This window comes from Gracilinanus agilis, chromosome 4 (assembly GCF_016433145.1).
Source record: "Gracilinanus agilis isolate LMUSP501 chromosome 4, AgileGrace, whole genome shotgun sequence".
Taxonomy (NCBI): Eukaryota; Metazoa; Chordata; class Mammalia; order Didelphimorphia; family Didelphidae; genus Gracilinanus; species Gracilinanus agilis.
The window spans coordinates 204,689,287-204,703,447 of NC_058133.1; the positions used below are offsets into that span (position 1 = coordinate 204,689,287).

General features: G+C 35.4%; 1 protein-coding gene across 1 annotated transcript in view; it reads right to left on the reverse strand.

Moving 5' to 3' along the window:
- Positions 1–14,161, reverse strand: part of MARCHF10 (membrane associated ring-CH-type finger 10) — a 236,968-nt gene that overhangs the window by 69,978 nt on the left and 152,829 nt on the right. The window contains exon 5 of the mRNA XM_044675133.1: positions 5,275–6,697. Coding sequence (XP_044531068.1) covers positions 5,275–6,697 — 1,423 coding nt within the window. The remainder of the gene's footprint in view (positions 1–5,274; positions 6,698–14,161) is intronic.

The following is a 14,161-nucleotide window of genomic DNA, read 5'->3' on the forward strand; positions in this document are numbered from 1 at the left end:
AAAATTCCTGGAGGAACTCAAAAAGGATTTTAAAAATCAAATAAGAGGTAGAAGAAAAATTGGGAACAAAAATGATAGTGATATAGGAAAATCATGAAAAAAGAATCAATAGCTTGCTAAAGGAGGCACCAAAAATACTAAAAAATATATCTTAAAAAACTAAAATAGGCCAGTTGATAAAAGTGATAAAAGAGGCACAAAAATCTACAAAAGAGAAGAACTTCTTAAAAAACGGAATTGGTCATATGGAAAAGGAGATAAAAAAAACTCACTGAAAAAAATAATTTCTAAATAATTAGACCTAGACAAGTGGAAGCTAATGATTCCATGGGACATCAAGAAACAAATATTCAAAATAATGGAAAAACTTTTCTTATTGAAAAAACAAATAACCTGGAAAAGAGCTCCAGGAGAGAAAATTTAAGAACTGACTCCTTGAAAACTAAGATTAAAAAATAAGACATAATCTTTCAAGACATTATCAAGGAAAACTGCTCTAAAACAAGATGGTAAAATAGAAACGGAAGGACTCCATCAATAACCTTCTGAAAGAGATTGCAAAATGAAAACTCCCAGGAATATTATGACCAAATTCTAGAAATCTCAGATCAAGGAGAAAACAGTTCAAGTAGTCAAAAAAGAAATAATTAAAATATCATGGAACCACAGATAGCATAAAATATAGCAGCTTCTATATTAAAGGTCTGGAGAGGTTAGAATATGATATTCCAGAGGGCAAAAGAGCTAGGAATGTAACCAAAAAAACCTAGAAAACTGAGATAATCCTTCAGGGGAAAAAATGGGCATTCAGTGTAATAGAGGATTTTTAAGTATTCCTGATGAAAAGACCAGAGTGAAACAGAAAATCTGACTCTCAAATACAAGACTGAAGAGAAGCATAAAAAGGTAAATAGGAAAAAGAAATCATAAGGGATTCAGTAAGATTTCAACAGTTTTGATCCCTACATGGGAAGATGATACTTATAACTCCTAAGAACTTTATCATTATTAGGGCAGTTAGAAGGAATAAACACAGACAAAGTACAAAGGGAGTGAAATGACTATGATGGGAAGATATCTAAAAAAATAAAATTCAATGCCCAAAAAATACATGCCTGTTGATCTAGCAATACCACTACTAGGTTTGTATCCCACAGAGATAAAAAAATGGGAAAGACTCTGTTTGTACAAAATTATTTATAGCTATGCTTTTTGAGGTGGCAAAAAAAAAAGAAGGAATGTCCATCCATTGGGGAATGGCTGAATAAATGGTGGTATATGATGATGATGGAATACTATTGTGCTATATGGAATAATGAATCAATTGATTTCTAAACTAGAAAGAACCACATGAATTGATGAAGAATGAAATGATCAGAACCAGGAGAACATTAAACACAGTCATTGAAACATTGTGGGACAATCAAATCTAATTGACTTTGCTACTAATAGCAATGCAATAATCCAGGACAATTCTGAGGGAACTTATGAGAAAGAAAGTTATCCACGTGTGGGAGTAGAAATCCAGAAGAAAACATATGATTTATCATTTGTTTACATGGGCATATGATTTGGGGTTTTGGTTTTAAAAAATTATTCTATTACAAAAATTAATAATATGGAAATAGATTTTGAGTGATAATATATGCATAACTCAGTGGAACTGCTTGTCAACTCTGGGAGAAGGGAGGGGAAACAGCATGAATCATATAACCATGGAAAAATCTTTAAAATAAATAAATAAAATTCAGGAGTAAAATTTTAAAATAAATAAAATAAAATTCAGGGGTAAAAAGAGGAATGCATTGAGAGAAGGGGGGAGGGAGAGGCAGAAGGAAATAAATTATCTTGTATAAAAGAGGCACAAAAGAGCCTTTATTCTGGAGGGGAAATGGGGAGGAGAGTGTTTGAAATGTACTTTTATTGGAATTGGCTCAAAGAGAGAAGAATATACACATTCAATCGGGTATAGAAATCTGTCTTACCCTATGGGAAAATAGAAGGTTAAGGGGAGAAAGGGATGGGGCAAATTAGGGTAAGTAGTGGTCAGAAGCAAAACCCCTCTGAGGATGAAACAGGGTAAAAGGAGAGAGAGAGTGGGATAAATAGAGTGGGAAAATAGGATGGAGGGTAATGCCAAGTAATTATAATGGTGAAAAAAATGTTTAAGAAGTTTCTCTAATAAAGGCCTCATTCCCCAGATATATAGAGAAATGAATCAAATGTCTAAGAATACAAGTCATTCCCCAATTGATAATGGTCAAAGGTTATGAATAGGCAGTTTTCATAAAAATTAATCAAAATTATCTATAGTTTTGTGAAAAATGTTCTAAATCGCTAATGATTAGAGAAATACAAATTAAAACAACTCTGGGGTACCACCCGTCAATATTGGCTATTATGACATAAAAGGAAAATGACAAAAGTCGGAGTATACATGGGAAAACTGAAATATTAATACACTGTTGAGGGAGATGTGAGCTGATCTGACCATTCTGGAGAGCAATTTGGAACTATGTTCACAGGACTATACAACCATAAATACCCTTTGACCCAGCAATACCATTACTACTACAAAAGGACCTATGTGTACAAAAATATTAACAGCAGCTTGTTTTTGTGGTGGCAAAGAATTGGAAAGTTAAAAGGATATCCATCATTTGGAAAATGGCTAATTTGTGGCACATGACTTTGATGAAATGCTATTGTGCTCTAAGAAATGAGCAAGAGGATTTCAGAAAAACCTGGACTTACACAAACTGATCCAGAGTGAAATGAGTAGAATCGGGAGAACACTGTATACAATAACTGCAATATTGTACAATGAATGACAATGAATGACCAGGAATGACAACTATTCTCAGCAATAACGATCCAAGACAATCCTAAAGCACTCATGATAAAAAATGCCATCTGCCTCCAGAGAAAAAACTGATGGATTTCTGAATCCATACTATATTTCACTTTATTTGTTTCTATTTTTTGTTCAAGTTTTCTCCACAAAAGGGCTAATATGGAAAAATCTTTTACATGGTTGTACCTGAAAAACTGATATCAGATTATTTACTTTGTCAGAAAGGGGAAAAGGGAGAAAGGGAGAGAATTTAGGCTCAAAATATTTTTTAAAAGAATGTTAAATCTTATTTTTAAGTGTAAGGGGGAAAAAATAAAATATAAAAAGTTAATTAAAAAAAATTATGGATAGGGGAGAACTCAGCCAGAGCTGGGGAAGAAAAAGGCAAAAAGACATACTAGAGAGTCTTGAGAATATAAAATCAAAAGCTTTTACAATAAAAAATCACAATAAAAATACAGATTGGGAAAAAAAACTTTGAATTAAATATTTGATAAAAACTGGAAACCTGCAACTTACATAGAGTCTTTGATAAAAATGTATAAGATTAAGAGCCATGCCACAAGAAGTCAAAGGAGATGAACATTTTTAAAAGAATACAACCAACAGCCAATTGAAAAGCTATTCAAAATTAATGACAATCAGAGAAATGCAAATGCATTTCTAAATCTAAATCTAAAGTATCCTTTCTTATCCCCTAAGAGCTTAAGCACTAGCAATGATGCTAAACGCTAAAAAATGAGGAAAAGTTGGTTGGGGGGATTAGGTGAAGATTTTTTTTTTAACTCATCTACTGATTTTATGTGTAGCAAGCTCAGATTGAGGAATTCTCTCTACCGTTGCAGAGTGGCAACTTGTTTTCAATTTATAGTCTTAGAAAATTGCTGTTAAATGACTTGCCCGTGGTCACACTGACTGGATATATTAGGGGTGGGCTTTGACACCAGGTGTTCCTAACCAGCTCTTTATCCTCCACCTTTCACCTTTACAAGACAATGTGAAGACTGGGACACAAATTCACTGATGGAGCAATAGTGAGTTGGTTCACTCATTTTAGAAAACGATTTGGACACATGTGGGAATAAACAACAAATTGTTTATACCCGTTACCCATTAATCTTACTACTGGGAATGCAAGCAACCCAAGAAGATTATCAACAATGAGATCCATAAGTACAAAGGAGTCCAAATGCACCATTATTTGTGATAATTAATAAAAAGCAATAAAAATACACGGTCAGCAATCGAAGAATGCTATAACAAATTATGACATATGAATGGCTGATAGTTAATAATAATAGCAAAGATTTATATGTTATTTTAGAGTTTGCAAAGAGCCTCACATATGCTATCTCATTTGAAAGTAATGGATTTTATTATGTCATAAGGAATGACATTTCAAGAATTTGCCCAAACATGCCAAGGCTTATATGATGTGATGTAGAGTGAAGGAAGTCGATTCAAGAGAACTATATACATAATGACTTTAATAAAGTAAATAAAATCAATGTTACAAGACAACAAAACTGGACAAAAACAAGGCTGATATCAGTATCCTACTGTGTAAGGTTAAATGGGCCTCCTTTTAGGTTAATAAACAACAAACTCTTGGCTAATATACTTTTAGTAGAAATGTCTATTCAAAACAAAATTTATCAAAACTTTTTTTAAACAGAAAAAACAGGAATTACAAATTTTAAACTGAGAACATTTAAACATGCTAATAGTCATTTTAAACATTAAAATACCATAAAATGCCTATAGACCAACAAAAAGGGCTGTTCTTATAATGATCTTACCCTCTTTCCCTATACTTGAGAAAAAAGGAACATAAAAATTGAAGAATTGGTTACAACAGTACAGGGCACTGTAAAATATTGAGGTAACTATGTTAACATCTTGGGAAATGTCTATTTGTTTGGAAGGTTCAAATTTTAGAGCAACTGAATGGCTGGATATGAGCTCAATCCTATGGGAAAATCTTTAGGATTCATGAGCTGAATGGCTCCCAGTCTTAAGGGAAGGCAACTTTTCATTTAAAAAATCCTTAATTCCTAATTATTTAAACTGCTTGAAAGAAAAACGGTTTATTGAATAGAGACAATGGTCTGGAGCCCCTTCATTTGGATATTTTATCTTTTTCAGAAGGTGTCAGAACATTTAAAAAATAATCATTTTAGGAAAACTCAAGAATTAAGCAGGCTGAACCACTAAAGTGCTTATTTAAAATAATTTCCTTCCACAAATCCCAAGATCAACAAAATGAAATCAATACTCTTATAACAAAGAATCATTTAAGTAACAAGGAAGCTCTATATATTATAATAATTTCTATACAATTCTCCAGTTAAATAAATATTTCTCAGCCCTGGTAAAGTTAGTACAAAATTTACATGTACAAAATTATGAAAACTCCTCACCTCTCTTGCAGTTTCTTCAGTTTGTCAGGATCTGCCTTTGTCTGATGATTCTCCTTTGCATTTATGGAGTCAGAAGCTACCATTATATTTCCAGCTTCAATTTGGTTTGGTAAATCAGACACTGCAAAGAAAGTAAAAGGTATTTCCTCTTGCATTGGCTCAGACATATGTAGATGGCCTCGGAAGTTCATTCTTAATGGAGGAGAACCAGGAGGATCCATTGAGGATGAGCCATCTTGTGAATTTTGTAAGACATATTCAATATCTAGTGAAGTCTCAGGTGGTTGACTTGTTAAATCCTTATCTTCTATTTCCTTGACATCAAATTCAGATGCATTGGTTATTGGTGATGAAGCATCTTGTTTTTCAGAAGTAGCAGATGGATTTCTACTTCTAATAGGTGATAAAGGTCGGCGACCGTTGAACCTTGAGTTTCCCTCTGAATCTGAGCCCTGAAGGGCAACAGGGGTCAAGGCTAAGTTTGCTGGGACCTCAGCTCGCTGTGTAGAATGGAGTAATGATCTTGGGGTGTTATAAGATGAATTCAGTAATGGCCTATGAACTGTTGACCTATTGGGAGGAAAGCAATCAAAGGAATTCCTAGGACTGTTTCCATAGGATTGCCTGTCTCTATTATAAGTATGGTTCCCAGGCCTAGTTTCCACAAAACTACAATCATTGGGTAAAGTCTCTCCATTAAGACAATTTTCTTGTCTGTTTTCACTTTTTATACTCCATGAATTAAATGAAGCTTTCTCACCTTCATCATCAACACAGTCGTTTTCCTTAGTGGAATCACCATCAGGAATTTTATGATCTCTAGGCAGTCTTTGTCCTAACAAAGACTGTTCAGGAGCTGGGTCCATCAAATTACTTTTTCTTGATGAGCGATGACCAGATTCAGTCCTTTTTACTGAACTAGGCCTGCTATTTTCAAGTTCTTCTTCACAGTTTTGGATTTCAATCTGAGTTCCTGATAGTCTACCCAGTCCAATATTCTTGTTATTAAAAGGAGAAAATGGTGGCTGTATGCCAGCAAGTAGAAATTCTTCTTCTAAACGAGTAACCTCCTCAGGGTCTTCATTTCCTCCAATAGCATTAATTGTGTTTAATTCTAAAAAGGAATAAAAGTCTTCATCTCTGAACCTAACTGATGCCCTTCTTGGTTGCACTGTGCTAGTAGATGTAAGGGATGGTACACTGGTTTCACTCAATGCCTGGGAACCATTTGCTCCTTGGAAAGATGGCGATAGAGGTAAAGATGGCTGAGCTGGTGAAAGAGCAGTCCAGTCTTTAGAGACTTTTTCAGGTGTTTTTTGATCTGCATTTAGTTGTGAAGATGGAACTAAGTTTCTTCTCTCTCGAGTTTGTTGCCTCTTCATCTTAGTTTCATTTGACCATACTTCTTGTTGTCCTACTGAATCTGTAATGGAGAAAAGAGCAAATTGAATTTTACCAAAGGTCCTTTTGAGTGAATGATCTTTCATTCATAGTTCTTCTCTTCCAGAAGCTTCTAATCAAGATAGGATATCATATAAAATATAAGAAACAGCTACATAATATAAATTGATTGTAGATTGTAAAATACAAACTGAACTTATGCTATGGAACATAAGGTATGATCAGAATCTGCATGTGAGAAGTTAGTTAGGGAAAAGTTCTAGAAGCCTCTATCTAAGGTTCTGATAATCCTGGTATATTGGATATAAACAAAAATCATTATAAAGCTCCATAATGGTAAACAATGCTATTAATAATGATGATAATTCACATTTATATAGTCATTTATAGCCTACAAAGTTGTTCTCTCACAGCAACACTGTGAGGCAAGCAGTTCAAGTATTTGCATATATATTTTATATGTAATGCCTGGTTCCCCAGAAACACAGAGAATGCTGACTCTGGAGCTCCTTGCTTTTCCTAGGTTCTTTCTGGGTTGTCATTTTTACAAAGCATTGCCCAAATCCTTAGCAATGAAATAGTCTTTATTTATAGTACACGCAAAGCACAAATTTAATAGCCAAAGTATTTAATTAGGACATAAAGCAAGAGAAATAGGGCAAAAATAAAGTTATAAAATGGGTACTATTTGAATCCCTCCAAACTCCCTAGCCTCCCAACACAGAAGAAAAGGAGTATGGTCACTTTAGAACCCTTAGCCCTATGGTAAAAACTTAGGGTTCAGCATTATCTGATTCAAAAACTGCAGGTCTGCAGAAACCACTCATGGCAGGCTAGAATTTGCTGAAGCCTCATAGGTTCCAGCATTGTCAGGATTCCACGGAGACTCCTAGATTCAGGGATGCTATAGTAACACCACCCTAGGTGCTCCCCCTTCTGTCTCTTTAACCTGACCATAATCCTTAGCTTGTCTGTCTCTCTTAAATTCCCTTCACTGTGGCAGCCTTGTATTTTTGATTCTATTTCCTTTCCATATGCACACCTCTCTCATCTTTCCTTTTTCTAAGTTCGTACCTCATTATACAATCCTTCATTCTGACAAAGTCTCCCAGCATTCTGATATCCTGAAGCTCCCCTCAATAAACTACTTTTTCCTTTGCCACAGTTATTAGGGGCTGTGGTGGTAGTGGTGTGGAAAGAATAGTAGTAGTGGAGCAAGAGTAGTAGATAATGGCATTTATATAACATTTTAAAGTTTATAATCATTTACATATGCTATTTCACTTGAACTCTAAAATAACCTTATTAGGTAGGTGCTGCTATTACTCCCATTTTACAGATAAGGAAATTGAGGCTGAGAGATATTGAGTGACTTGCATGGGTTCACATAGCTAGTAAATGTTTAAGGTAGGATTTGAACTCAAGTCGTTTGGACTCCAAGCTCAATATGCTTGAAACTGTGCTAAAAAACTCCATGATAAACCCCAATTACATAAAAATGAGACAATTCTGGCTCTGAGAGTTCTGTCGTTTGTTAGAAACAATACTTAAACTTGATTTTTCTGAATTTGTAATTTCTGAAATAAAAGGTACAAACACTACAGGTTCTCTACCATATCATGCTGCCTCTATAAACAATAAAATACATACAAATAACTAAATATAACAAAAATTCAAATAGAGCTTGTTTCAACACATAATCAGCAACTCTGACTGACAAGGAAATGATACTCAATCTTTTTTTGTAATATGGAAATAGAAGGAAAAGACAGAGGTGGGGGTGTGAGTAAAGTGGACCACTTAGCAAAAGCTAGCAGATTTTTGAGGATCAGGATTTCAACTGACTAAACTCTACCCTCATTCTCAAAGGTCCTGGCTAGTACTTCAGCTTCCTCATGAAAATAGAATACTTTTAAATCAGTATTGTTATGATTTAAATCCTCTCACTGTGGAGGAAAAATTGGAAGCATTTTTGTCTTCTACTTCTTACCCATCTGCTTTTCTAAAATCTTTGATTTCTTCCTTCTCAGTATAGTGCAAGACTCAATTATGTTGTTGCTTTTTTTTACCTTCAATTACTTCCTCTTACCACTGCACATTTTCTAATGTGGCTCAGCCTGCAACAAGTGAACAAGACTATCCTGAATAGAAAAGCACTCTAATATGATAAAACCCAAATAGCCAGCATCCTATATGCCTAAGGTTCAAATTAATATTGTTCTACTTTATATGATGAAAGAGGCCCAGAGAGCACTGTGATAAATATCTAACATCCTCAGATTTTCCATATTTCTTTGGTTGTTAAATGTACTGGACACTCAGCAATATGGCATAAATCTTCTCTCTCCTAGGAATTATTTTTTTTTAATCTGGTTACTTACAGAGACTTAAGAATTAAGTTAATAAATTACATTAAGGGGTACAACACTAACAATTTCATGTGTGCAATCAGCACTTGATGTTCTATAAACTTGAGGCCAAGCTGCTCTATAATTCTAGAAACAAATGCTCCTGTTTGACCAACATGCAGCTTTCAATGATTCTTTTAAGAAGTTGATGAGGGAGTCGAGAAAACAAATCATACTTATTTTCATTTTAAAATGGCATTAAAAGTCTTGGAGAGAGATAAACAAAAGTAATGGAATTCTGATTTTCTGTCTATCCTCTGAAAACTCTAAAATAACCTTATTAGGTAGGTGCTGCTATTACTCCCATTTTACAGATAAAGAAATTGAGGCTGAGAGATATTGAGTGCCTATGAGGCTGATGTCGGTAAAAGCTTTCTCCCACTGCCTGGTCTCTAGAATTTAGTCTCTGTGACTAACTAAATGGAAGTCCACTGACTAGCAAGAATATCAGGCATGGCGACTTCTGAAATAAAGCAGCTGGGTACTCAACTGGATATACGGTCACTTCATAAAGACCACTGAATTGTCACCACATGAAAATGATTCTGAGAGTGGAGAAACCTCACTCTAAACTACAGCTGAGAAGATGAGATGATCTGTTTCTCCTTGTTGATCCTCAAAATTGCCCACCTTTCCCACCACATAGCTCTTCCTAAATTCCCTACTTTGTCACTCTCTCAAAAATATTTATTTAATACTTTAATGGTTTAAGGAGTAGCAGAATTATCTTCCCCACTATACTTGCACAATTCAAAGACACAATTCCAATACTCTTATCTTAGGATCAATAACAATGGAGACCAAAGTTCAGTAGGTTCTAGAGTGAGGAATATGTCATATCTACCTTGATCTAAATCAAGCTATGTACTATGTACATAGTGGAAATATTCAGAATATATTTACAGGGTGATCTGCTGTAACTGTAAAGATCCTTATTGCATTCGAATGTAATCTACTTGGAGATTGTCTCATTTTTAGTATTTGTAGTGCCTCACACAGTTCCAGGAACATAGAAGTTACTTAATAAATGTATAGATTGACTGATTAAAGTTTCTATCACATGCAAAAGGAGCTTTGCTTACCAAAAAATGAACATATTTGTTGTAAACACCTTCATGTTTTGTTTTACCAACTGGTTCTCGCACTAATGCATTTTTTTTAAACCCTTAACTTCTGTGTATTGACTTATAGGTGGAAGAGTGGTAAGGGTAGGCAATGGGGGTCAAGTGACTTGCCCAAGGTCACACAGCTGGGAAGTGTCTGAGGTCAGATTTGAACCTAGGACCTCCCGTCTCTAGGCCTGGCTCTCAATCCACTGAGCTACCCAGCTGCCCCCCTAATGCATTTTTAATAGTTAATCTCACATATCTATCCCTCACACATCAGTGAATCAGATTCCCAATTTCATTGGTTCATATAAAGATCTAATAAGAGAAATCAAAGTGGAACCAGTGGGGAGCTGAGTAGTGTAGGTAAGGAAGGAACCCTGGAGGATGTCAGAGAGTACAAAAAGAAATCTCAAGGGATTTTAGAGGACAAACGAGAAGAACATATGAGTCCTTTAGGGGGTCTGGAAGGGAGCTATGCTATCTGAAAATAAACGTTTAATGAAGGTTCATAGTGGGAATTCTGGACCTTACTAATTTTTTATATGCTTGAACTATCAAAATTCCAATAATCAAATGGTCTATTAAATTTTAACCCTTGAAACTTAACATGTGGTACATGTGTTAAAACCAAAGTTATGTGTTAAGTTTTTAACTCTTAGCCATACTGGCCTCATGAGCAAAATTAAGGCATTGGATTAGATGATTGCCAAAGTACAGCTACTTCTAAATTTAAGTTTAAGGCCTAAAGTCCCAAAACAAATTGGTAACTAAGACTGCATTGACTCACTTTTTGTGACTATTTAAAGCACTTAAAGATGCTTGATCTTCTGTTTTACTGCTACTAATGGTAAGTTGATGCTGCTAAGCAAAGACAGTAGGGTAATATATCTTGGGGTCTTTGACTGGGGTCTTAGAATTCCAAAGAAGAGAAAAAAATGTGATTTGCCCAAAGAGATAGATGCACAGGGAACTTACCAACAAATGTGGACTTTAAAAAGAAACATAGAAGATGTAAGTTTGGACAGTAAATAGAGGATGCATATATAGAATAGTTACCCCACAAATCTCATAAAAATGCTTCATCTCAGAATGATCTGAGTCTAGCTACGGAAGCAAAGGATGATGAAAAAAGGAATTAAAAAGGAAAGCATAAAGTGAAAAAAGGGGGACCAAATAAAGGCTGGAAACATTATTCTAGGAGGATAGGACAATGATAACTAACAGTGGGGAGAACACAAAGCTGCTTAATTCTTAATTTGCTTTTGTTTTCTCTACACCAAACAGAATGATCTATGTACTGGAAATTGCAGAACAAAAATGTCTAAAAGAGTTAGTAACCAAGTCAGTAAAGAATTAGTAAGAGAAAACATCTAATTGCCCTTGATGAATTCAGGTCACCTGAACCAGACACAAACTCAAATAGAAATGGGGGCCATGAATCCATACATAAGGATCCCTACAAGCCAGATACGGAAGTTAGTTTTAAAATGTAACATTATCTACATTTTATTGTATTTTCATTCATTTTGTTGAATATTTCCCAATAACATTTTAATGTTTCAAGCTGCACTCAGGAATGTTACAAGCTGTGTGTTTTGACATTTTTGAACTACATTCTCAGGTACTGAAGAAGTAGCAGGTGTGACTACTGTGCCACTGACAGTAATATTTAAAATATTATAAAAAATAGGAGATCTACCACAAGATGAGAGAAGGGAAAATGTACTCATTTTCAAAAAATTGTAAAGGAAATTCTGTAAACTATAGGCCTGACTTTTATTCTTGGGAAGGGATGGTTAGTGAAGGAAAGAAAGAATAGGCCATTCAAGACTAACTTCATTTCTGTTTTTTGAAAGGGTTATGAAACTGGTACATCAGGAGAACTCTGTATGTGTGTGTATATATATATATATATATACATGCAGAATAAACTATATATGTATATAGTTTACTTAGATTTTTGCCAAACATTTATTGTAAAAGCTCATATCATTCTTATGAAGAAGTTGGAGAGATGTGGACAATACAACCATAAATAGATAGATTCAAAACAGACTGAATGATTGGACTCAAAGATTAGTTTGGTTTAACATTAAAATGATAGGTTTCTGGTAGAATGTCTCAAGGCTTTGTTCTTGGCCCTGTGCTATTTATTTAACATTTTAAACAATGAATGCTCATCAAATCTGTAGATACTAAGGGGAAATATCCTGGATGATAGAACAAGGATCCTAGAAGATCTGGGTGGTCTAGGACATTTGGCTGAATTTAAGATGAAATTTACTAAAGATAAATGGAAATTCTTATGCTTGGATAGAAAGAAAAATCAACTTTACCTGTACGCTGAAGGAGTAGTTAGCAGCTTATTTGGAAATTTTAATGGACTACAAACACAAAATGAATCACTGGCATGATGTGTCACTCCAAATGGGCAGCTAAGAGGTACAGTGGATAGAGTATCAGATCTGGAGTCAAGAAGACTCTCTTTCTGAGTTCAAATCTAGCCTCAGACACTTAATAGTTATGTTACCCTGGGTAATTCACTTTACCCTGTTTGTTTCAGTGTCATCTGTCAAATGAGCTAGAGAAGGTAATGGCAAACTACTCCAGTATCTCTGCCAAGAAAATCCCAAATGGGGTGAGAAAGAGTCAAACATGACTGGGAAATGCCTGAATAACAATAACAATCACCCCCCCCAAAATCTGAATGGAATCTTGGGCTTCATTGAGAGTCATAATTTCCAAGAATCAGGAGGGGATAGTCCTATGTTGGCAAACTTATGGCATTCTTTCTGGAGCATGCTGGAGGGAATACTCTCTTCCCCCTTTCCACATGTATGGGAGGACATTTCTCACATGACCTGCTCCTCTGCCCAGCAGCCCAATGGAAACTCTTCTTCCCTCCTCTGTGAGGTAGGAGGCTCACGTGCTGCATGAGGGTTGCAGTTTGGGCATTCAGCCTCAAAGGTCCCCAAAAGGTTCACCATCACTGGGATAGTCCATCACACTCTGTCCACGTCAGACTATATCTGGGGAATGATGTTCAGTTCTAGGTGCTACAGTTTTAAAAAGGCTTTGGCAGGATGGAAAGTATCCAGAGAAATGTATGGCCAGAATGGTGAGGGGCCTTGAATCCATGTCATATTAGGATCAGTGGAAGGAAAAGGGGATGTTTAGCCTGGAGAAGAAAACATGCAGGGGAGATATGTAAGAAAGCATTTGATGTGCTATCACGTAGAGGAGAGTTTAGATTTGTTCTCCTTGGCTGTGAGGGTAAAACCAGGAGCAATGGGTAAAAGAGAATGGCCAATTCTCTTGTATGCTATAGTGGGGATTCTTTTGGATACAGGTTGGACTAAAGGGCTGCTGAGTTTTCTTCCAACTCTCGAGTTCTATAATTCTTAGGACCAGAACTAAGAAACTAAGTGGTATTTTAAAACTTTATTTTAAAATATAGCTAGTGATAGAATTTGTTGATTTTGGTGTCTAGCCCCATGAATTAAAATCCTGATAGTAATGGTCTTATTATTTGGATAGAAAGGAGAATAATTTCAAGGAGCTAGGCATATTCTCTTATTCACAGAGTAATTTAATACATTGGCTGTATACATCCTTTAAGGAGACATGCCGGTAGTTTCAGACAAATGAGAAAGCATTATCACCAGGTTCCCAATGTTATCCCCAAAGGGTAACTAACCTTATGCTGTTTTTGTTAAAAGCTTGTACTATAGTCCCTATATACCCAAAGCTGTGCTGGGCCTTGCCTTGTGTGGCATTTATTAAGTACATACTGTGGGTCAAGCACTAAATTAAGCTTTGGGAATACAAAAAGCAAGACAACCTCTGCCTTCAAGAAGCTTATATTCTAATGGGAAAAGATATTCACAAAAGGGAACTAAAAAGTATGTGGGAGGGAAGGTACCCACTTTGGGAACCACAAGCAGAACTAGGAGAGGGTGGATTTGAACT